General features: G+C 46.2%; 9 protein-coding genes and 2 non-coding genes across 11 annotated transcripts; 6 read left to right on the top strand and 5 right to left on the bottom strand. All coding sequences in view use genetic code 12, as the record gives it.

The window, feature by feature from the left end:
• Positions 1–536: 536 nt before the first annotated feature.
• Positions 537–3017, bottom strand: CJI96_0004081 (uncharacterized protein; the record flags this gene model as incomplete). The annotated part of the gene is made up of 1 exon (XM_029037313.2): positions 537–3017. The coding sequence occupies one exon, from the start codon at positions 3015–3017 to the stop codon at positions 537–539; it is 2481 nt and encodes an 826-aa protein (XP_028888369.1).
• Positions 3018–5486: 2469 nt separating this feature from the next.
• On the top strand, positions 5487–5891 carry CJI96_0004080 (uncharacterized protein; the record flags this gene model as incomplete). The annotated part of the gene is made up of 1 exon (XM_029037312.2): positions 5487–5891. One exon carries the CDS (start codon positions 5487–5489, stop codon positions 5889–5891), a length of 405 nt encoding a protein of 134 aa, XP_028888368.1.
• Positions 5892–6413: 522 nt separating this feature from the next.
• Positions 6414–6668, top strand: CJI96_0004079 (uncharacterized protein; the record flags this gene model as incomplete). The annotated part of the gene is made up of 1 exon (XM_054702159.1): positions 6414–6668. One exon carries the CDS (start codon positions 6414–6416, stop codon positions 6666–6668), a length of 255 nt encoding a protein of 84 aa, XP_054558134.1.
• A 162-nt stretch (positions 6669–6830) lies between these two features.
• Positions 6831–7796, top strand: CJI96_0004078 (uncharacterized protein; the record flags this gene model as incomplete). Its single annotated transcript, XM_029037311.2, has 1 exon — positions 6831–7796. One exon carries the CDS (start codon positions 6831–6833, stop codon positions 7794–7796), a length of 966 nt encoding a protein of 321 aa, XP_028888367.2.
• A 1821-nt stretch (positions 7797–9617) lies between these two features.
• On the top strand, positions 9618–9691 carry CJI96_0004077. Its single transcript has one exon. It is a non-coding gene; the product is annotated as a tRNA-Val (tRNA).
• A 152-nt stretch (positions 9692–9843) lies between these two features.
• CJI96_0004076 (uncharacterized protein) lies at positions 9844–11607 on the bottom strand (the record flags this gene model as incomplete). The annotated part of the gene is made up of 1 exon (XM_029037309.2): positions 9844–11607. One exon carries the CDS (start codon positions 11605–11607, stop codon positions 9844–9846), a length of 1764 nt encoding a protein of 587 aa, XP_028888365.2.
• A 1042-nt stretch (positions 11608–12649) lies between these two features.
• CJI96_0004075 (uncharacterized protein) lies at positions 12650–14446 on the bottom strand (the record flags this gene model as incomplete). The annotated part of the gene is made up of 1 exon (XM_029037308.2): positions 12650–14446. One exon carries the CDS (start codon positions 14444–14446, stop codon positions 12650–12652), a length of 1797 nt encoding a protein of 598 aa, XP_028888364.1.
• A 982-nt stretch (positions 14447–15428) lies between these two features.
• CJI96_0004074 (pepsin-like aspartic protease) lies at positions 15429–16574 on the bottom strand (the record flags this gene model as incomplete). The annotated part of the gene is made up of 1 exon (XM_029037307.2): positions 15429–16574. One exon carries the CDS (start codon positions 16572–16574, stop codon positions 15429–15431), a length of 1146 nt encoding a protein of 381 aa, XP_028888363.1.
• A 605-nt stretch (positions 16575–17179) lies between these two features.
• CJI96_0004073 lies at positions 17180–17251 on the top strand. Its single transcript has one exon. It is a non-coding gene; the product is annotated as a tRNA-Cys (tRNA).
• A 99-nt stretch (positions 17252–17350) lies between these two features.
• Positions 17351–18481, bottom strand: VMA5 (H(+)-transporting V1 sector ATPase subunit C; the record flags this gene model as incomplete). Its single annotated transcript, XM_029037306.1, has 1 exon — positions 17351–18481. The coding sequence occupies one exon, from the start codon at positions 18479–18481 to the stop codon at positions 17351–17353; it is 1131 nt and encodes a 376-aa protein (XP_028888362.1).
• A 1399-nt stretch (positions 18482–19880) lies between these two features.
• CJI96_0004071 (ribosome biosynthesis protein RRP14) lies at positions 19881–21174 on the top strand (the record flags this gene model as incomplete). Its single annotated transcript, XM_029037305.2, has 2 exons — positions 19881–19898; positions 19948–21174. The coding sequence occupies 2 exons, from the start codon at positions 19881–19883 to the stop codon at positions 21172–21174; spliced, it is 1245 nt and encodes a 414-aa protein (XP_028888361.2).
• Positions 21175–21327: the final 153 nt, after the last annotated feature.

The raw sequence follows: 21327 nt of genomic DNA, 5'->3' as shown, positions 1-21327 counted from the left end.
GATGTGATTTCGCAACCAGAGAATGTGCTCTCTGAATTGTTCCCTGCGCAGCACGCGGGCCCTGGCAGGAAATGAATCCTACAGAAACAATAACGTCAAAAAGAAGGGAGGAGTTCCAAAAGCGGTAATCGTTTTCAGGACAATTTCTACGAAATCGGATTCTCCATTTTGCATTGATTACCCAGTCACTTCAATTCTCTCTGCAATTGTCAGATTGTGCCTGGGGAAGAATTTGCTACCGCCGTGCTTCAGTTGCGCAGCAAAATAGGCACAGTACCTGAACAGCTCTGAACAAGAAGATGAGGAACAATATTTTAAAGGAGAAGAATTTTAGGAGTGAATATGAAGTGAAATCATGCCTGAAATTGATTTCTACCAATGAGTCTGACCAATAGAAAAGTCATGCCTGTGGGACATCACAGTATGCCCTTGTATGGGATTCTTCATGCCATCAAGGTTTTGTAAATAATCAACCTTCTAATCGCCTTCTACACACTCTGTCATGTCTAGTTCATTCAACGTTATCTATCAATTTATCACAGTTCATTCTCGTGGTTCAGCACAAATACCTGGGGCACCAGCGAGTTCGCCTCTTGGTTCTTGTAGAGCTTTTCCGCCGTTGGGGGCTGCTCAATGAGTCCCTTACCATGATGCAAGAGCTCAGACAAGTCGTTGGTGTTCTGCTCCATCATCGACACAATAGACTCCGCCGACGATTGCCTCGACAACGAGAGCTTGTTACCGGAACCGCTTTTGGGACTATGCAAGATCTTCAATTCCATCAACTGCTGCTGCTGCTTCAAGATTTCATTCTGTAGCTTCAAATAGTGCTCGTGCTCCTTCTCGTGGGATTCCACTGGTGTTTGCGTTCCAGATCCAGTGGGTGATCTCGCCGATGCTGGGGATATTGCTCCCAGTGGCATGTTGACTAACGATGGGGATGTTGGCCGAGAGGCTGGAGTAGCAGAAGTCTCGGGTGGCGATTGAGAAGCTGATGTAACTTCAGGGGATACGGACTGTGATGCCACTGGTGGTGAGGATATTTCGGTGAAGGTGTTCTCGAATGGGTTCTTCTCGGTCTTCACAGTTTCTGATGGCAGCTGTACACGAGGAGTGAACATACCACTGAGACTCTCCCCTTGAATCTTCTCCACGGAAATTTTGTCCTTGCCTAAGTACTGGTTGAGGTTCAAGGACATGTCACGAGGTGGCACTCCTCCTTCACTCTTGACGGTGGATTGCTTCTCTCTCATGTTCATCTTAGTTTCGATATAATCAAACCGCTTCAAATGCTGCGAGGAGAACTTAAGCAAGTCATGTAAATCAGCCGACCAGTTGTGGAAATCCTCTTGATTGGCGCATTTGAAGTTGAACTTGTGTGAGGTGCTCGAGTTTTTGGTCAAGGTAAACTTGAAGTCCTTTTCGCTCTTGATCAGGAACGAATAATTATTCAAATTGTACGACTTCACTGGGGTGTCGTCGTGGCCAACGACTCCCCCAATCTTGCCCTTCTTCCTCTTGTGGCTGCTCTTCTCACCTGTTTTCTTGTCACTTTTGGAAGTAGCATCAGAGATCCTATCACTCATGGTGTCTAATCTGAACTCATGCAAGTAGTTACATGTTAACAAGTAAAAATATGACGTGTACGACTTGATGAGTTTGTTTTTCTTGTATATGATTCCACAGCGCAAACACTTGGAGTGCAACGAGTCAGCGTATGGAATCACAATGTCTTGTGCGGATCTTACCTCACGTTTGGGCGAAACGTCTGTGTCGTAGTATACGTTCAAGAAATTCGTGTTATGGGAGATGAAGTACTCCCAGTCATTGCTGGCGTTATTGATGTGGCTCCTCAAGTTAGCGGCTAAATTGTATACTGCGTTTTCAGCAGTGGAAGCGTAAACCTCTCCGTTGCCTAGCTTACCTAGCCTTTCGCTAACGAAATTTAAGTCCTTGATGACGTAGTTGAGAAGGTCTCTGGAGATATTCTGCAAGTTGACGTACGAGGCGTAGACGTAATTCTCGTGGATCAATTGATTTTTTAGCTGGTAGTCCAAGCGCAACTTCACAAGGAAAGGATCACTCATAGAGTCCTCATCTTCATCGTCATCTAGCTCCTTTGAAAGAACAGGACGAGGGTCAGAGTAGCGGCGAACGCTGCTGACAAAATTGTTGATCACAGCGCCTGTCTTCGACACCTCTCTAGCCAAGGAAGGGTTTGCAAAAGAGTCGTTCTTCAAGGAAGATTTGATCTCCTTAATTTTGAGTCCCAAGTTTCTGTGCAAACTTTCGAGTTTGGGAATGAGTTTCAGTTGAAGGTCCTTCACCAACCTCAGCTGAGCAGTGTATGTCTGGTAGTGATGGTTCACCAAAAGATTGGCCATGTTGGTAAACAAGGAGTTGTCTGGAAAATAAGAAGGATCGATTGTCACATCTGATTTGGGAGCATACTTAGCAGCAGAAATGGAGGAGGAGAGCGAGCCCAGCGTCGATGTGTGGTGCAAAGGGCTTGAGGCGTGATCAGTTTTCCCATTCTTCAGGGGCTTCCCGTTGCCAGATAGCAGTTCCGAGTTCAAGCTCGACGCCGAAGGCAGCTTCCTATGGGCAAAGCTCTGGTTCTTGAAGATGGAAGACTGCGACTTCTGTTTCGGCAACCCTGGTCTGGCGGCCGCCAAGTTTGTGGAGCTGGCATTCAGCGCCTTGCCCAACTCCTTCAGCGACAGCAGCCCCAGGGGCGACAGAGGCAGTGTCTGGGCCTGCTGGACGGCTGAAAGCGTTTTGAACGCCAAATCTCTGAAGCCCGGAAACTGGACCGAGCCCACGAGCTGCAAGTTCAAGTTCAGCTCAAACTCCTTGGCCATCAACAAATCCTTCAAGTAGGCAATCAACGCGGCAATGAAGTGTTTCCATAACTTGAAGTACGACACCAAGTGATCCACAGGTTTAGCGTCGAACGATGGAGTGTTCACGTAGAAAGGGCTCCTGCGGTCGCTCAGCGGGAGCACGTCCGACACCATGGAAGTGAAGATAAGGGTTTGGAGATTGAAAGGAACTGGTGAAGAAAGGCCAGAGGCAAAGGCTAAGTCAAATTCTAAGCAACAAAAAGAAAAGCCAAAAACAAGATTGTGTGGTGAAATGAATGCAAAGTTGAGATAGTGCTGTTGTAAGAGAACGCGGTCGGAAGTTTATATAGGCAGGCAGCCGAGCAGCCGAGCCCAGAGTGGCATCTGCTAGATTGGCGCAGAAAGGCGGCCTGGGAGCAGAGCCGCAAAGGCACACTCCCAGGGAGTCCCCAGCAAGAAACAGAAGGAAGGGGATGAGACGGCGATCAAAGAGGACGCTGAAAATTGAAGAAGAAAAGAAGGTTTATTTATCGCTTCCGAAGTTTAAACCTTTTGGTGAGTCGTGATGGGAGGTGTCTGGTTTTTCCGATCAGAGGGGGCTTTGGGGCAGGCAGAATCGCAAAGGTGAAAAAAACAGGTTGGTTGCGAAAAAGGAATTCACACCGCAGAGGAGACGATTGAGAGTAATAATGGACGAGGGAGCACAAAATGGGGAAAGGAAAGGGAGGAGGTTTTTCCGGCATCAAGTGAGAAGCAGGTTATTTTTTATTTTTTTTGATTTGTATTTTTTTTTGTTTCGTTTTTGTTGCTATTTATGGAACCAGGCCGTTGGGCTTGTCTATTTGTCCGTTTGCTTCGTGCCTGTAGAGATCCATGAATCTTTTTTTTCTGGCCCCCACTTGATCCGCTCACTCCGCCCAGCGCAAGGCAGCGCAAATGGCTGCAAACCGTTTACACCTGGAAGAAAGAAAAAGCAAATTTGCCACTTATCAAAACAAAAAAAAACCAGCCTTCTTAACCTTTCCATTTCCGTTGTTTGCCTCTATCAATATCCTTTTTTTTTGTCTACTTTTTGGCCTCCATTCTTCTGCTTTTTGTGCCTCTTCCATTCTGTCTTGTTTCATCAAGGGCGTTCTAGCTCGCACAAGGAAGCCAAGACTATTGTCTGCGCCAGCCCACCGCCTTAGCCATTGTAGATACCAAGATGTGATTCAGGGTTGCAGAGCAAAAAAGAAAACAAACCAGAAGAAGAATAAAAAAAAATGGAATTGCAATCTTACTTTTGTGAGGCCTAGATGCCTTTGGTGAGGCACAGTCAGCCTGCTGCGAACCGCCTCAGGCTCTTGATAGTGGACCTGGCGAAACACTGTCGACGATACGTTGCTGGCGATAAATTGCTGGCGATACATTGCTGGCAATATCCATCTTCATGCGTGCGAACTCCTGGAATATATCTAATTGGGATCGTTGCCATGAAATAGTGAATGTTAGTGTAGATGGGCATAGGCTCCTGCCTGAGAGCGCTGAAGGTGATACTGTGAGAGGGAGTAGAGAAAAATAGACCAGGCAAGCTAGTGAATGATTGGTAACTGTGTCATTGTTGGATATTGTCATTGTTATGTGACTATGAGGATGTAAATTATGGCTGACTCTGTAGAAATACTTAGTAGGGTGTGGAATCAAGAGAATTTTGACGACGCTGTTAAATCACCACCGCCAGTTGGCTGCAAAATCGGTGGCATATATCGACTGGAGTCCAAGTCGAAAATGACAAATAGTCTTTGTAACCAAAGTAAAGCTACACGCTTCCAGCACATGCTTTTAGGATTGTATAAGTAAGGGTCTGTTGAACAGGATACAAGGAGTGGCATGCATTTGCAAAAGTGACACAATAACGCTGGCAGCCAACGTCCAAGGACTCGTCAAGGAGGTATCATTTTGCGGAACATGAATCACTTCTATGGCTTCCTTGACGGTCCTTTCTCCTAGGGAAGAAAGCCGCTGTGCATTCTCTGGCAACGTCTGGCGCAGATTTCCTGACACTGTTCGACAAAGAGGGGACAGCCGGAGAAATTGAGCTTTCAACGGTAGAATCAGCACCTAAATGATATTTCAAGTTCCCTCCATTTGAACCTGCTTTGTTGGATGGGCTTGTTTGGCTCTCTTAGCTGCTTGCTGCCTGATGCCTCATTTGCGTTTCCTTGACGGTTTGCGCTCTCGGAGTTACAAACCACCATAGCACTGATAACACAGAGTCAATCAAGACTTGGTATCGGCAACCCTCTAATTCGACATTTACTCAGCTGAAAGCAGTACCGCTGAGATATCGTGTCATCCTTCCATCTCATCGACTCTGGTGAGTCGCAGTGAAGGTAGACTTCACAAAATCGACAAACACCCTCAATTCGACCAAACCTTTCTCGACCTCAGACCTTACGTTTCCCTCTAGATGCTGGAAATCACTTTTTCTTCTACCAAACCGATGATTCATTCATTTCTTCCCATATACCTTGTCTGTGACAAAGTCTCCCATGCATCGTGCCGCAACTGTATGCCAGAATTTGCAACCATTTCTCTGGCCCACCTCTCTTTCTCTCTTTCCTTTCCCTCCTCCCATTCAATTTCTTTCCACCAGCGTCTGCTATGACAGGCCTACTTTCCTGGGAAGTTTGGGTCGAGTGCCACCTCAACAACTTCTCCAAGCTCGACTCTGCCCCCTCTGCGCCGTGCTACAACAAAGTCCTGCTCGTGGGCTTTGTCGACCTGCCTCTTTGCATCGACCCAGCTGTTGACAACATTCCAGAGGAACCGAGCTATCCTTTGCCAAAAGGCCCAAAACATCGCTTGCGGTGGTGGCGTCGTCGCCAGTGTGCTACGTTGCCCCAGCCGATTTTGAAGAATAAGGTGAATGCTAACCGGGACATCGAGCGCCAGCTCGTCAGAGAGATGGACAGCGAGAGCTTAGAGGAGTTTCTTGCAAAGTACGAGTCACCGGTGTTGGCGGTGCCTGGCCATGTGAGAGCACGTTTTGCAAAAGCCTCAGGTTGAAGGATACTACGAGAACAGTGCTGACGACGGCCACAATATCACCACGATCGAGCTCTCATTTGAAGCAGTACCGACTGATGCTAGGCAGTACATAGAATAATTCGCTGTGAAAACCCTCAAAGATTGCTAGATCGAACACTTGTAGACCTCATCAAGTAGATGGTTCTATCCATTGCCTTTGTTGAGCGCCTGCTGTTTGCTGGTATAAGTGCTCTCGCGAGAATCACAAACCTACCCAGCCTAGCACCACCTACTTCGTCTTTCTCCTTCCACTTTGCTTTTGCCTCCGCAACTTCACATATAGCTCAATTGTTACCCTCTCTGTGGCATCTCGCCTTTTGCTGTAAAACTGCCTCCTTTTGCTGTTACTGCTTCTGCTGCTCCTTCCTTACTCTTTCCCATTTCATCGCCACTCCAAAAGTGCCACTCCAAAAGTGCCACTGGCCTATCGTTATAATGGCCACATTAGCCTCTCATAAAGCTTCAAATATTGCTTCTCTCCATTTTCGCTCATCCCTGATAATGGCTGCTATGTCTGAACCTCACGAGTGGGAACTCAGTCGCTTCGCCGACGTTACCGACGACGACAACACCCTCTTGTCCGACCCTTCGGTGCCCAGACCCCAGTCGTTGCTCGCTTCACTCACGCCGCCTCCGGATCCCTCGCTAGACGCCTCTGACGACGATAATCTTCCCTCAGAAACCGCTGCGGTTGCAGCCTCCGAGACGGCCTCTAATCCATCTCTAGCACTTGTTGCCACTACTACGGCTGTCTAAGATGACCCAATTGCCTCATCTCACTCGCTGCACCAGCAAGTTCCCTTCACACTCCCAGAGTTTGGCAACTTCGACGAAAACTATCTCCACGGGCACCATGCTCGTCCTCTTACAGACTTGCTGGTTCAGTCCCCTCTGCTTGGCAGCAATCAATCCCCCCACATGTTGGAGTACCACCTCCCACGCCGGGGCCGCCCACCCTCCACATCTCTCGGCTCGGCGCTTCATCTTTCTGCTTCTGCTCTCAGACATCGTGTTGCTCGGCAGACCGCCAGAACGACCTCAAAGGACCAATCGCCAGGCACATTTTTCGTCTACAAAACAATGAACGATATTTGGAACGACCAGCCTAGAATTCAAGGCCACCTCGACTTGAGCAATTATGTCAAGCCGGGAGTTGGCCGCAAGACCCATCGTGAAGTAGTGCGTTCTGTAGAGCTCGAGTTCAAGTTGCAAGACGAGTATAACAGACGCTATGCCGGCTACAGATTTCCCAAAACAAAGAAACGGCAGCACGATGACGACGATGAGTTTGAGAGAACCCGCAGCTTTCCTGCCATTGGTGGCGGCTGGAAGCCAAACCTGATCCATGCTACTTACTCAGATAGCAAGCCGCCATACTACAAGTTCTTTGGCTACATCGACAACGTCCCCAAAGAATCTTGTTTCGGGCGCATCAACTTTAGACTCAGAAAGGCCTGGAACAGAGGCCCCAACCGGAAAAAGCCCAGGAGGGCTAGCGACGAAGACTCCACCAGGGAGGAGACTAGTCCAGACGGCCTGAGTCGAAGCTCGCAAGAGGACCCAGATTATAGGCCACCTCGGCAGTTCCAAGAGCAATACCAGCACCAAGAAGGACTGTCACGTCTGCACCACCAGCATCTCCATCATCAGCATCACCAGTATCCTCAGCTTTATCAACCCCAACAACACTATCTGCACTATCAGCACCAGCAACACCAGCCATTGGTCTTTGAGAGCACCGTTCACTTCAACCAGACCCATCTCCAAGCCCAGCAGGCCAGCGCCCAGGCGAAGCTCCAACAGGCACGAATCGAGGCCCAGGATGTGCTCATGTACCCTGAGGACCGGTACTCAGAGAGGCAATACGGCCATTATAGTTATTGAAAGAAGCATATAGTGCTGGAATTCGAACGCTAATAAAATCTGCTTCCACAGTATTGTAAGTAGCGCTGGCAAGCGCCGTAGGGCAGCATCACCAATGGCTGCGAAAAAGTCCGTAGGCAGTGGAAGAAAGCAGTAGCGGCAAGCAGTAGAAACAAGCAAGAGAGGCAAGCAGGAGAAGCAAAAAAAATGAACCCAGAGCAGAATCACCTCCCAGGGCTGACTTTAAGTACCGTCGCTGCTGCCCTACTCATTCTTGCACTTTCTGCTCAGTAATAGGAGTGCAACCTAAAACGGTGCCGCAACTTCCACCTTAGCCAGTGCCAGCCGTCCCCTATCGAGCCCATCCATTTCCACCTACGTTTTCTCACCTTCCACCTTCGTTTTCTCCGTTTCCCCTTCCCTCAAAAGCACCTTCTCTCTCTCGATCAACAGCCTCCTGATCTGGAGGCCCCACCTGAACCCTCCATCGCCTCCATCGCTGCGCTTCACGCGATGGCACGGAACCACCACCGCTAGTCTGTTCGCGCCAACCGCATTTGCAACCACTCGCGCCAGCAGAGGCCCCAAGCCAACTCTCGCTGCCAATTGCGTGTAAGTGACGCTTTTTCCCGGCGGAATCGCTTCAATCTCGCGCCAAACCCGCTGCTGAAGTTTTGTTCCAAACAAATATTTGTGGCTGATTTCTTGTCTGTGTGCTTCAGTTGGGGAGGCGAGGAAAGCGGCAATGTCAGCGACGGCGCTCGCCCGCGCCCGATTTCCTGCCAGCTTTTTTGCCCTGGGGCAAACACCCAACTTGTGGAAATCTCGCTTCATCGTCGCCACAAGACTGTGCCACTCGCCAATTGCAACATACACAACAGTGCCTTTCTTGTCAGCGGTGCCTTCTGTGTCGAAAACTACGAGAGCACTGCCTAGGGGCAGCGGCACATGGACGTAGAAAAGTCGAGAGTTCATGTGAGGAGGAGGTGGCGGTTGTTGGAGGAGAAATCGCGCCTGGGGGAAATGAAGGAGTCTTCAGGAAACGGCTGCAAAATGGGCATCTTCAGGCACCAGACACCAGCGTAAGGAGCTGGCATTATCAGGAAGGAGATTTTGGCCTTGCTGGTGTTAATGAAATTATGCATCTGTGAAATTGAGCCCTGTTATTGTCTGTGTCTATAAAGACACTTTTCCATGATGGATCTCAGTACAGCCTGGGGAGGAGGGTGCAACAACAATTTGGACACCACCATCACTCAGCGTCTAGACTCGTGGCATCCAAATATAACGCTTAAAAAAAGGCATAATTTTTCGATGGGTCATGTGTGTGCATCGTTGCAACTGTGGTCTGGTCGAGGAATACAGAACACTATCTGTTAACATCACGAGAAAGGCTTCTGCAACTCCAGATTTCTTTTTTTTTACTTTTATCTTCTTTGTTATTTTATTTTTATTGAACATTTTGATGCTCGTTAAGTAAAAACCTCTTAAGGATTGTCTGAGTCTACTTCATACAACAATAAACTGGAAGAATAGAATGGCTGCAAAAGGACATTTCGAGCTTTGAGAACCCCTTTTGATGCTACAAAATTCAATTCCAATAAAAACCTCTTCGGTTCTGCTGCATTGGCCAATAATTGTGAATATTTTGACCACTTATTTGAAGTGGCTGCTTAAAGTCCTTTTATAGGGCTGAAACCGCTTGAATGACATTTAACTGCTCTAAGTTCATAGATGAGTACAACTCTTACTACATGGTATTTTTAAGAAAATTTTTTGACCGAAGATGTGTCTACCATTTGTACTTCTCATCTTGGTAGTCCCTTTTCTCATTACAATAACGGTTCCGTGGTCTAGTTGGTTATGGCATCTGCTTAACACGCAGAACGTCCCCAGTTCGATCCTGGGCGGAATCATTTTTTGCATTTTTTGCAAGCACCTCCATAATTAAACGCAAGATGTTAGCGCCACTTCTTCCTACTTTGTTACATTTTTTTAACATATCTTGTCGTAAAAGTGTATCGAATACATCAGCACAACCAGGTGCCAGAGAATTGAATCTGCTACTTCAGCAGAAAATGCTATACAATCTGTAGTAGAGAGGTTTGGACGCAAGCACCGCCTTCTCTTCGGCAATTTCCTGTTTCAACTGTTCCAAGTCCATCTCTCTGCGCCCCGTATCGATGTCAATCTCCTCGATGGGGATGTACAATCTCCAGTTTCTCTTCCAAAACTTGTGGAACACGTAAAAGACAATGATGATTGGGAACGATATGTACGCCTTGAAGAAAGCTTCCACCGAGGGCTTCTCACCAAGTGGGAAAAGGGCAATCCAAAACTGTGCAACGAGCACCAAGATGTTCAATGTCAATCCAAACACAGAACCGGGCACTCCACCCATAGATGTGAAAGCCAACTCTTCCGTTCCTCTGCCTTGGTACCTCAAGGCATATCTGAAACGAAGGTGATAGAGACAGATGGATGCCCAAGTAAAAACAGCTGATAAAGCAGAAAGGGCCAACATCCAGTCAAAAGCCTCACCTTGCTTTTCAGAGGCTGATATGAAACAAAGCAACCCGAACACTGCCAGCAATGCAATTCCGAAAATTGGTCTTCCCTTCCTGTCTATGTAACCGAAAATCTTTGGCGCCATGCCAGCTGCGGCCAAGGCACACAAAGTTCTGGAGGAGCCAAACACAGAAGAGTTACCAACAGACAAGACGGCGATAATGATGACGGCGTTCATGACGGAAGGCAAACCACCAATACCAGCTGCTCTGATGGCAATGACGAACGGAGAGTATCTGGCGGTACCATCGGACTTTTTCAAGTCCTCATTGTTGTAGGGCACCAAGAGGCCAACGACAACAAGGGAGACTATGTAGAATAAGGTGATTCTCCAAAACACTTGTTTTGTGGCTCTAGGAAGCGATTTCCTTGGGTTTTTAGTTTCCGCAGCAGCCAAACCGGCCAACTCAGTACCCAAGAAAGCAAAAGCTGCAGTAACAAAAACAGCACAGAGACCCTTGAAGCCATTGTTGAAGGCACCAGGGTTTCCCCAGTACTTTCCGCCAATGTAGCCACCTCTTGGGCCGCCACCGCACACCAACACAATACCAAGAATGATAAACCCAATCACCGCCAAAATCTTGAGGAAAGAGAAAATGAACTCTGCTTCACCGTAACCCTTCACTCCGAATAAATTGATCATGATAATCAAAAAGTAGAAAGCCGCACAATACGCAGCTGGATTTGTTTTCTCGTCCCAATATTGAATCGTGATAGCGGCAGCCACCAATTCCAAGGGAAGAATTACCAACCATTGCATGGCATAGTTCCAAGCCATGGCGAAACCCCAAGATGGGTCGACAAAACGAACATTGTAGGTGACAAACGCACCCGATACCGGGAAGCAAATGGCCAACTCTCCCAAGGCATGCACCATACAAAAAATCATCACACCGATCAAAGCGTAGGCTATCAACACCGACGCAGGACCACCGTTGGCTAGCACTTTTCCGGACCCAATGAACAAGCCAGTACCAATGGCACCACCAATAGCGATCATTTGCAAATGACGAGATTTAAGCGATCTCGACAAAGGCGACTGGGCGGTGATGATGGCGGCCTTCTCGATTTCAGACAAATTGGGGTCCAAATCCAATTCAGATTCATCAAAACGGCGGAAGCTGTCAACGAACCGAGTGAAGAGATCCCTTTTCTCGGTGGTGGATTCCTCCGACACTGCACTAGCCGCATAGGGCAGTGCCACTACATCCACGTTATTCTTCTCAAACAGAGAACTCCCATCTCTTTCAGGGTTTGCAGCCATTCTCAGAAGTTGAAGTCTGATAAGATGCTTGTACAAGAAAATGCCTCTCTCTTGGCGGCACTTCCACCTTTATAAGAGACTCGCTCGATATCTCCTGCACGCCTGCCAAACGTAAAATCTGGGGTTAAGGTACAACAACCCCCATTGACAGTCTCCCACACACTAGGCTTCCTCCACACTGTTCCACTGAGAGAGTCTCAATTGCCGCACGAGGGCCAGCGGCGCCCACCCAAAAGCACATTCCTAGGAAATTACCACCCGCTTTCAAGATTTCTTGGAGCGGGGGCCAGCTGTGGGGGGCTAAAATACGAAGCCGCCAGGTTAGTGCCCTATAATTGTCAGCCGTTTTATGCACCCCTCCCAGGGCTAAAGAGATGAAATGAGGTTTCCGCGCCAGAATTCCTTCACAATATGGCGCCTTGGGACCCAATCTGGCTTTTGTCTGAGGGAGGGGAGGAAAATTGCCTTACAAAAAATGCCTTTGTTTCATTTTGCAGCCAGGCCCGTCTTGTGGTCGTCTGAGACCTCGCTTGTGGGTTAGTATAACGTTGAAGATTTTGTAATTTTTGTTCGTGGCTCTCATAGGGGTGTTGGTTGATTTCCTTTGAAGGCTAGCCGTGGCTGCCAGCATCATGACGATAACGCAAATTTGAATAATCATTTTTCCACGAATTTCGTAAACGTACCTTTGACAATAGTCCTGGAAAGAAGGTGAGTAGGAAACGGTGGCACGAAGGAAATCTTTTTCCGGCGCGCTCATCGAGAACCTCCCAAATCTGCAGTATCAATGGCAGTCTCGCCTAGGGCATCTTTTGACAAGCTCCTCATTTTGACGCTCATGGACTTCAAAGTCCATGCCGATGATTGTTTCATTTGTTTGTTCTGATGATATGAGCTGCTTTTGGCTTCCGGGGCTCCCTTTATCTGGTGTTTTTGGGAGTATCCGAGCAATGGCGTTATCATTCAGCTGAGGTAGTCGTCTTGCAATTTCGCAGCCATAACCACCACCGTCGGGACCCAACTTTGTACTTTGCCGTAAAAATCACTGCTTCAACCCCCGCTCAATTCTTTTGGCCCACCTTTGCAACGTATTCAACTTGTCCACAGAATTCTCTTCCTCATTCGTGTAGCCGCCTGATACCCCAGGAGTATTCTGTCTGACCCGTTCAGGCTCTCTCGATTGTGTAATGTTTGCGGCGTCCTCCTGTTGCTCTGATTGAACTTTTTCCTTCTGTGTGATGCTGGTTTGGACTGGTGTAGGGAATGAATTTTTTATGTAGCCGAACCATTCTTCCACAACTTCAGGGAACCAGGTTTTCGTCGGAAATCTAGGATCAAACTTTTTGGGAAATATGACAGAGCTTATCACAGACAGCTCACGCTTGACGCTCACAGCAGTTACAAACTCTTCCTGATGAGGGAAGTGGTCAACATCCATAGCATTGGTGGCATCTGTAGAATCGCTGGGCCAAAAGCCCTCAAACCCAATTGACGAAAGAATATGCAAATTATTCTGTACATCAGACACTTCCAAGGTACTTGGAATCAAATCAATGGGTCTCTCCTCTGATTCGATGAATTTATTGCTGAAGTCCACCTTAATGGTGGAGCAAGAACCTGAGTTAGCCATTTTGATGAGTAGGTCCTCTAGGTGTGCCTCGTCTGGAAGCTGAAGTTTTCTTATCACCAGATCAAAACGAATGGTTTTATATGCTTTGAGAAGATTAAGTAAGAGCCTTACTTTGATATTATGCAATATGTGTTCTGAAGCACTTTTGAAGATGCTATCATTAAAGAGCGGGTCTTCTGTTGCTCTCATAGTATCCAACGTAGAAAGAAAGCCCTTTAGATCGAGATTCTCACAGTAGCTCACCAATTTGATGAGATTTTTGTACTCTGGAAGAGAAGCGTACGACTGTGTTTCCTGTGATTCGAACGGATTCACTTCGTTCTCTGTGAGCAACAGACAAAGGCTGAGATATTTCAAAACTTTCTTCTTCGAGCTCGATCCAGCCTCATCGTAATTTTTGAAACACTCGTAGAATTCTACTCGAGCGGTCTCGAAGTTCTTACGGTAAAAGTGGATCGTGGCGCTACATTCTCGAATAACGCCCATAACACGAGGGTGAGTTATGGCAGAAGAAACTTTTGAAGCCTTCCTGTGCAAGTAGCTTAGTCGCAGCAAGTTCATGTCCGTCTTGAAGGTGTATTCGATCTCCGCAGCAATGATATCCAAGACATACGAGTTCTGGGTCAGTTCAGACATGGACTCTAGTTTCGAGTTAATGGCGTCTATAAGCTGAGAGCACTCATCTAGAGGCCCATTTTCTAAAAAGTTCCTCAAGCGATTCATGTTGATTCTAATCCATAATCTCTGGCCAGACACACCCAGGGCCATTGAATCTTGCAAGTGCGAGACAATGACATCGTACATCCTGAGCACAAACTGCTGATCGTTGCAGGAGGAGTATCTGTGAAGAATCTTCGAGATCGACTCCTCGGCATAATTGCCATTGAGCTTCGGTAGGATCCGAATCAAGTATCCTATTTGCTCGAGTACGTCTTCGTACTTGCCTTGTTGAAACGCCAACTTTGCTGTTTGCTTGTGTGCTTTGAAAATCCACTCCACATCGTTTTCCGGGTCTGCGTTCTCCACCAATGCCTTTAATTGGTCGCTGGCAGTGTCCAAGGAGTCTTCCTTGAGGGATTTCGCGTAGTAGTATTTGTTCTCAGCAGAGTCCTGATCTGGAGGCTCACTGTGGATGACGTCGTCGTCATCGTCGTCCTCAAACTCAAATTCATAACTCTCTTCCGATAAAAAATCGTCTTCGTCAGACATGCCACAAGAGGTTAGTGAAGAAGGTGTTGCCTTGATACTGGCGAAAGCGCTTTATGTGTAGGAGGCTCGTAGGGTCTGGAGGAAAGAGGTAAGAAAGTTCAGTAGCTACTGATCATGGGCAGGATTGAGAAAAATTTCGTTTACCGTAGCTTCAAATTTAAATAAAACCGAAATTTTAAATCGACCTCTGTTCTCATAATTGGCTTGGTGTGAGTAATTATGTGTCTCATTGCTGCGGTGATGAAAAGGGACGAACAACTAGCAGTGTAACAGACGCCAGGTAAAGTTCAGCTTATTTAAATCGGTCCGTGGTATAATTACTATCACTTTGGACTTCCACCTCAGGCTCAATTCAGGAGACTACTCATGTGAAAGCCTCTTCATTGCGTCGCTTCTACCTACGGTTGCCGGAAAGCCCATAACAGCTCTTTTTTGGATAAAGGAGGCCATTGCGGTCAGTAACCTTTTTTTGGCATTTAAGTTAGTTTTCAATCGGGGTCTTAACCCTACATGAAGCTATTTTGCAAGCATAGTATTGTCGGTTGAGTGAAGTCACGATGCCCATGATAGAGGAGCAAATCGGAAACAGTATGCTTATAATCGCACGGGATAAAGAACTTGAAAAGCTGATAATACTCAACAATGAAAGCTTATCTAGACTAGCAGCAATAACTGGATCATGGAAGCCTGAAGAGGCAAATTGGCCAAAACTGGACAAAGTACGATTACCTTCTATTCAATTAGTGGTAAATCTGCCAGACACTAATGAATATCAAGAACTCGTACTTTTGATGCTGAACTATCAAACGTAAGTATTGATTATTACTTGTATAGGTAAAAGCTACTTTAATGAGACCCGGCAAATTCGACCATGTCTTCCCGAAACTGACAGCAACTTATCGAGGATTATCTTGTGAATAATGGGATAACTAGGTTTCAGTGAAACTTTAAAGGCTTAGATCACCCACTTGTATCACAAACTTCAAAACGATATAATGTCTGAGGTAGATGAGTCTTTGAACTGAGCTACAGAAATTGTTCTGTTGCTTAGGTCGTAGTAGACGTACGCACTACGTAAGAAAACATCTCCAAGAATGAAGGTGTTCTGTCCTGGTTGGGCTCCGAGCAAGCATTTACCATTCCACTCAACAAGAAGATTCTTGTAAGAGACTTTCACGTCGTTTTGTCCGAAGTTAAACTCCAAGAATTTGTCGGTGGGCTGATTGCACTCGACGATGTACAAACCGTTTTCTTCAGTAGCATTCAAGGCCTGAACGGTGTACTGAAATAATTCCTCGGGCCACAAATTCCATGACGTTCCTGAATCCAAAAGATACTTCGTTGTCTGATTATAGACATTGCCTGAGATTGAAGAAGAGACCACATTGAGAGCTAGGGCTGCGTCGTTTCCTGGAATATTGTATTTCACCAATTCTCCCTCATACTTATTCTTATCAATACCGCCAAAGATGATGGTGCCCTTACTGCCGGCCAGAGATCCCAAGTATAGAGAGTAGCTTGCTCTTTCTGTGATTCCGGCCTTTTGCAAAGCGAAGGGCAAGTTGTTGTACTTGTTTGCAGTCGTTTCCACTTCTCTGCTCGATACTCCGAGAATACCAGGGCCATTGAATTTTGCCTGGTCTACGACGGCAAATTGGAAATCTTTTAAAAGGCCCTTCAGAGCCAGCAAGGAAAAATCGTCCTTGTAGAAATCGCCCTGTGCACCTGTTCCGTCTAAGTACGAGATGCTGAAGGACTCATTGAGGGGAGTGCTTCCAGCGGCTTCTGGATCAAATGTGCCACCAGAGGAGCTTGACACGTTGGGTCCATACACCCAAAGATCTGACAGGCCCGTGTCCAAGGATACTGTAATTTTTTGGTTTCCAGGACCCAAGAAGATGTCAAGCCAGTAGTTAACGTTGTTATGGTTGGAAAGCAGCGCAGACTGATACCTTTTGGAAAGAAGTTTCAGACTGAGTTTCTTGAAAAATTCGAGGTTCCAAAATGGAGAATCTGTGTCAAAACTTCTCGATATACTGAACTCAAGAGGTAATGGGTGTGGAGTCTGCTGTATGGCTGCAAACGGCAACGCCGTGGCAATAGCGAGAATTGGAAGCAAAAGGAGCATGCTTAGCGAAGGGAATGTCTATTGGGAGGATCGAGAGAGCGAAAATTATAGATGGCGAAAGTTCTACTTTATGTTTTAGCAAATTGCAACAGTGCTGGTTGCTGGCTGGTCGTGGTAGTTAAGCCACATTGCAGCGCAAAAACGGAAGAACCTCAAGAGTTCACAAAGTGGGAGCACAAAACGACAAATCGGGATGATTTTGTTAATGACACTACAAAAGCATTCCAAGAGCTCTCCTGGTGGAATCAGCCTGGAGCTTGAAAGAGGGGGGGGGGTCGATAATAGGTGCCGCTGGTAACCTATATTTTTCGCAGCCATTTTCTCACGAGTATCGCAAACCACTGAGATCAAGATCATGGTTTAGACTTCAAGCTAATCCAGTGGTGACTGGTATCACCTTATCAGTAACCTCAATCTCCGGAATGAAAGGCTCATTATTTGCAACTTTTTATTTTCTTTTTTTTAGATGAATACGTCCTTTATTTGCATTTTTTTTTGATTGCAAAGGGTACTAATGAACTTTGAGCGAGCGCGAGTTTATTTATATGCAGGCATTTTCTGTCATATGCTTTATGTTTTTTGTAGTGAGCAAAGCCTCCGTACATGCTCGTATGGCGCAGTGGTAGCGCAGCAGATTGCAAATCTGTTGGTCCTTAGTTCGAACCTGAGTGCGAGCTTCTTTTTTTCCCAATTTAAATTTTGGGATAGTCTATACATCAATTCAGCCTCATCAACATAATTCTACCTCGTTGCATCATTATCCGTTCATTCTAACACTATACAATCTCAACTGAATATAAGACAAAGGGCTCGTAGTCAGAGTCTACCAATGATGCGTACTCATGCAAGTTGTTGGATTCAGAGAACCCGTCACCTCCCAAGTATCCAAACTTGCTTATCAATTCCTTCTTTGCTTTCTGCAACTGCTGCTCTGGGTTGTTGCCCACGAATCTGATGGAGAAGGAGTCAAACTGCGGAGGCAACCCGTACCTCAACACACTCTCAACGTATATGCGGATCGCCTTGATGTGAAACCACAGAGAGAATACCTCTGAGTAGGCGGTCTTGGCCAATCTGATCACATCGTTCTTGGACTTGGCCTCAGTGGCTCTTGTCAAGTCAAACTCTTTTCTCAATTCGTTCAAGTTCTCTTCTGAGTAGACGAAATCGGTTCTTGGGTGCCATTTTTGCTCTCTTGCAGCGTTGATAAAGTCATTTTGGTACTTCTTAAACAATGTCACAGTAAACAATGTGTACTCCGAGTCCTCAGCGATATTCTGAGCACTTCTAGGGATGACGAACTCGGTCAACTTCTCATATGTCTTCTTGAAATCACTTACGAGTGATTTGGGTACGGCAACAACAACAGTCGTCAAGTACTCCAGGTCCAAAACAAACTGCTCAGGCTTGACGATGTCGTGCAAGGAGCGAATCGACAAATCACCGTTACGTTTCCTATCAGCGGCAGCAAAGTTCGATTTGGCAGTCTGATATTGCTGGTATGCTTGTCTGACATCGTTATCCAACAGCAAGGCTTCCTGTGAGATAAGGTCCACAAGCTCCTTTATCGACTTATCCAATCTATACTTGGATGTGTTCCACGAAAACGACTCCACGTAATTTGTCACTGGTCTCTTGTTCACCTGTCTTGTTTCTGCAAACAGTCTATTAGGATCCACGTTTGCAAGCACGTCAACCACTTTCGCAACCGCTGCACCTAAAGTGCCGTCAATCTTGGCCAACTCCTCAGAGATCTGAACCAACTGGTCCAAAGTTTTAATTTGGAAGTCAGGCAACTTGAAATCAGAGAGCACCTGAGGGCCCCCGCCAGGCTGCTTCTCCAAAGTCGAGCGGGAGTTTGCAGACTGGGGCAATGACACAAGGAGGTAATGTGGGTTTGAGTCCATTGCGGAGCGGAGGAGAAATCGAATTGGATACTAACTAAGCCCAATAGAGGTGTTACTTGTATTATCAAGGTTCTGGTGCACGGGTGCCTACCGCCAGTAATCAAGAAGAGACATTGAATTTCTGGATGAAAGACCTGATAAACGGCTCTAAGTTGAAGGTTGTAGGATGAAGTATTTTAAGCCGGATTGTTAGTGATAGCTTCTCTGCGTTACTTTCCAAAAATACTAGTGTGGCCCGGGTACTGTGAACTCTAAGTACATTTCGCAGCCATAATTTTGCAAGTTGTCTAAACATGAGGTTGGTTCTCACGAACACGGCAAATTCCACGTGTAGCATTGGTAAATGGTCGTATAATGACTTTAAGGATATTTATGTGTGTAACTACTGGAGTAGTAGTCAGATTTTCTTATTATCCTGCGGTGCTTGAGATTAAGAAAATGAGGGTACCATTTTGAAAGGCTGAATGGTCACAAAGATCAACTGAAATCGAAAGAAACGCCTACCTGATGCATTCACTCTCAATCAAGCGGATAACAACTTTCTATTAATCACTGCTTAATTCCCAATCTAGCGTTATTTGTCTGTAAAATTCCAAAAAGGCATGATTTAGGTTTGAATGGAGGCAACGGGTCATCCTTGTAAAATAAATTGAAATGGTATGCTACAGGTGTGATGTATGTGGGAATTCTGGCCTAAGTATATTTATTTTGACCTACATGCAAATAACGACAGAAATCAAGGGTATGGAAGCAAGTTCGAAGTTAAGTCAATCACTGTTTTGCGGCCGGCGCCCTCAGGGATACATGTTGGTAAACACTCATTTCGTAGATTAATTTAGGAATCTATAGAAAATGTTAAATTTTACTCTTTATTGACAGATTTCATTACTGTTTCTCTGTTCCATTATTTTCGAACATGGCTTGACTAGTTCGCAGAATTACTGCAAAACGGCATGATGATAGATGGAAGAGAATTTAAGTAGATGTCAAAATTCAACAAAACATGAAATTTCAAACAAACCTCCCAGAGAAGATGATTAAATGCACCCTTACCGCTACCCATATGTTTTCAGGCCTCCAACTATAAAAGTCCGAATATCATTTCAGATCATACCTCAGTCCATAAATTCCGGACTATTTTGCAGCCATTCCAGCCACGCACCTCTATCGCACCATGAATCAGAAATCTTTCATCAAGGGAATATTTGATTAAGCTTAAACAATATCTCTTGATATGAGTATATTCACCGATACTCAATTTATCTTTTCCCATATTTTCACAATCCATTAGTACGACGCTAGTACTACTACTATAAGCAGGTCCTGCATTCGCTAGTGCCTCTGCGATGCCTAACAAGTTTTTCGTGATAGTCAAATAGGGATAATTCAATAAGCGACCATGACGAACTCATTAGAGGTACGTTGACTGAATTGAAGCTCGTGATATTCTCCTTACTAACCAATAGGAACGCTTGAAAACACATTCTACGGCGTTTGACGGGTTACTATCCTTGATACCCGCCAAGTACTACTACGATGATGCCACTCAGGATCAGTGGCAGCAGAAGAAGAAGAGCAAGAAAGACGCTGCGCAAGATAAAAGGGCTAAATTGGACCCTGATAATGCTGCTCTGGCAGATACGTATAACAACGGCGGCGCTACGGCCAGAGATGTTATGGAGATGAAGGCGAAGAACGCTAAGAAAGTCAACCTTCCGAGTGAGCCTTCCCCTGCTGAAAAAAGTAATGAAGAGCTTCTTTTGAATGGCGGTGATCTCATATTTGATGATGAAGGTGATGAAAGGGAAGTCAAGGAGGAGGAGGAGAAGAAGAAGTCACAGAAACTACAACAAAAGCTGAAGCCCAAGAAGGAGCTAACCGAGGAAGAGAAACTAGAGAGGGAAAAGCGCAGGCTTGAACTCAAGGAAAGGCTTGCCAGCAAAATACAAATGATGAGGGAAAAGAGGAAAGCTCCAGGCACGAAAAACACCCCCGTCAAAAGTAGGGAACAGATTCTAGCAGAAAGAAAGAAGAAGCAGGAGTTGAAGAGGCAAGAGAAGCTTAAGAGAAAGAGAGAGGAAGAAGAAGCCGAGGAAGCTGGCGAAAGTGAAGACGACAAGTCTGAAGGAGAAGACAGGTCTGATGATGAGAATGAAGATGTCCTTTTCGGCAATATTGAATTCCAGGATGGAACGCGAGTAACTTCCGATCTTGCGAAGCTCAGAAACGGTGTGGCTCAAAAGAAGAAAAAGGGTCCAGCCAACAATGACATCAAGGCCCACTTGGTGAAACTCGAGAACAAGAAGCGCAAATTGTCCCAGTTGTCTCCTGAGGAGCAGGCATCGTCTAAAGAGGCAGACCAGTGGAAGAGCCTTTTGTCGCAGGCTGAGGGCATTAAGGTCAAAGATGACGAGAAGCTTTTGAAGAAAGCTTTGAAGAGGAAGGAGAAACAAAAGCTCAGGTCCGAGACGGAGTGGAAGGATAGAAAGCAGGTAGTGAAAGACACCATTGCAGCCAGAGCCAAGAGAAGAGAGGCCAACTTGAAAGCACGTAAAGAGAACAAGGGCAAGAAGGGAAAGAACCAGCCTAGATTGAAGAAGTTTTCTGGCGTGGTGAGGAAGGGAGGCAAGGCCAAAGACGGCAAGAAGCGGCCCGGATTTGAAGGAAGTGCTAAATCCAGAGGTAAAAAGTGATTTGGCTTCTCACAATTCTAGCGTTATGGCATGACAGGATGTGGTAAATAGGGAGTACCAATAGACAAAGAAAAAAGGATTATTGAGGTGAATGTTCAGGCTGACGCGTTGTGGCAGTCCAGTACGGTCGCTTTGGCTTTAATGGTTGCAAAA

Source organism: Candidozyma auris, chromosome 4 (assembly GCF_003013715.1).
Source record: "Candidozyma auris chromosome 4, complete sequence".
In the NCBI taxonomy this organism is placed as follows: Eukaryota; Fungi; Ascomycota; class Pichiomycetes; order Serinales; family Metschnikowiaceae; genus Candidozyma; species Candidozyma auris.
This window is presented reverse-complemented; position numbering and strand designations above follow the sequence as displayed.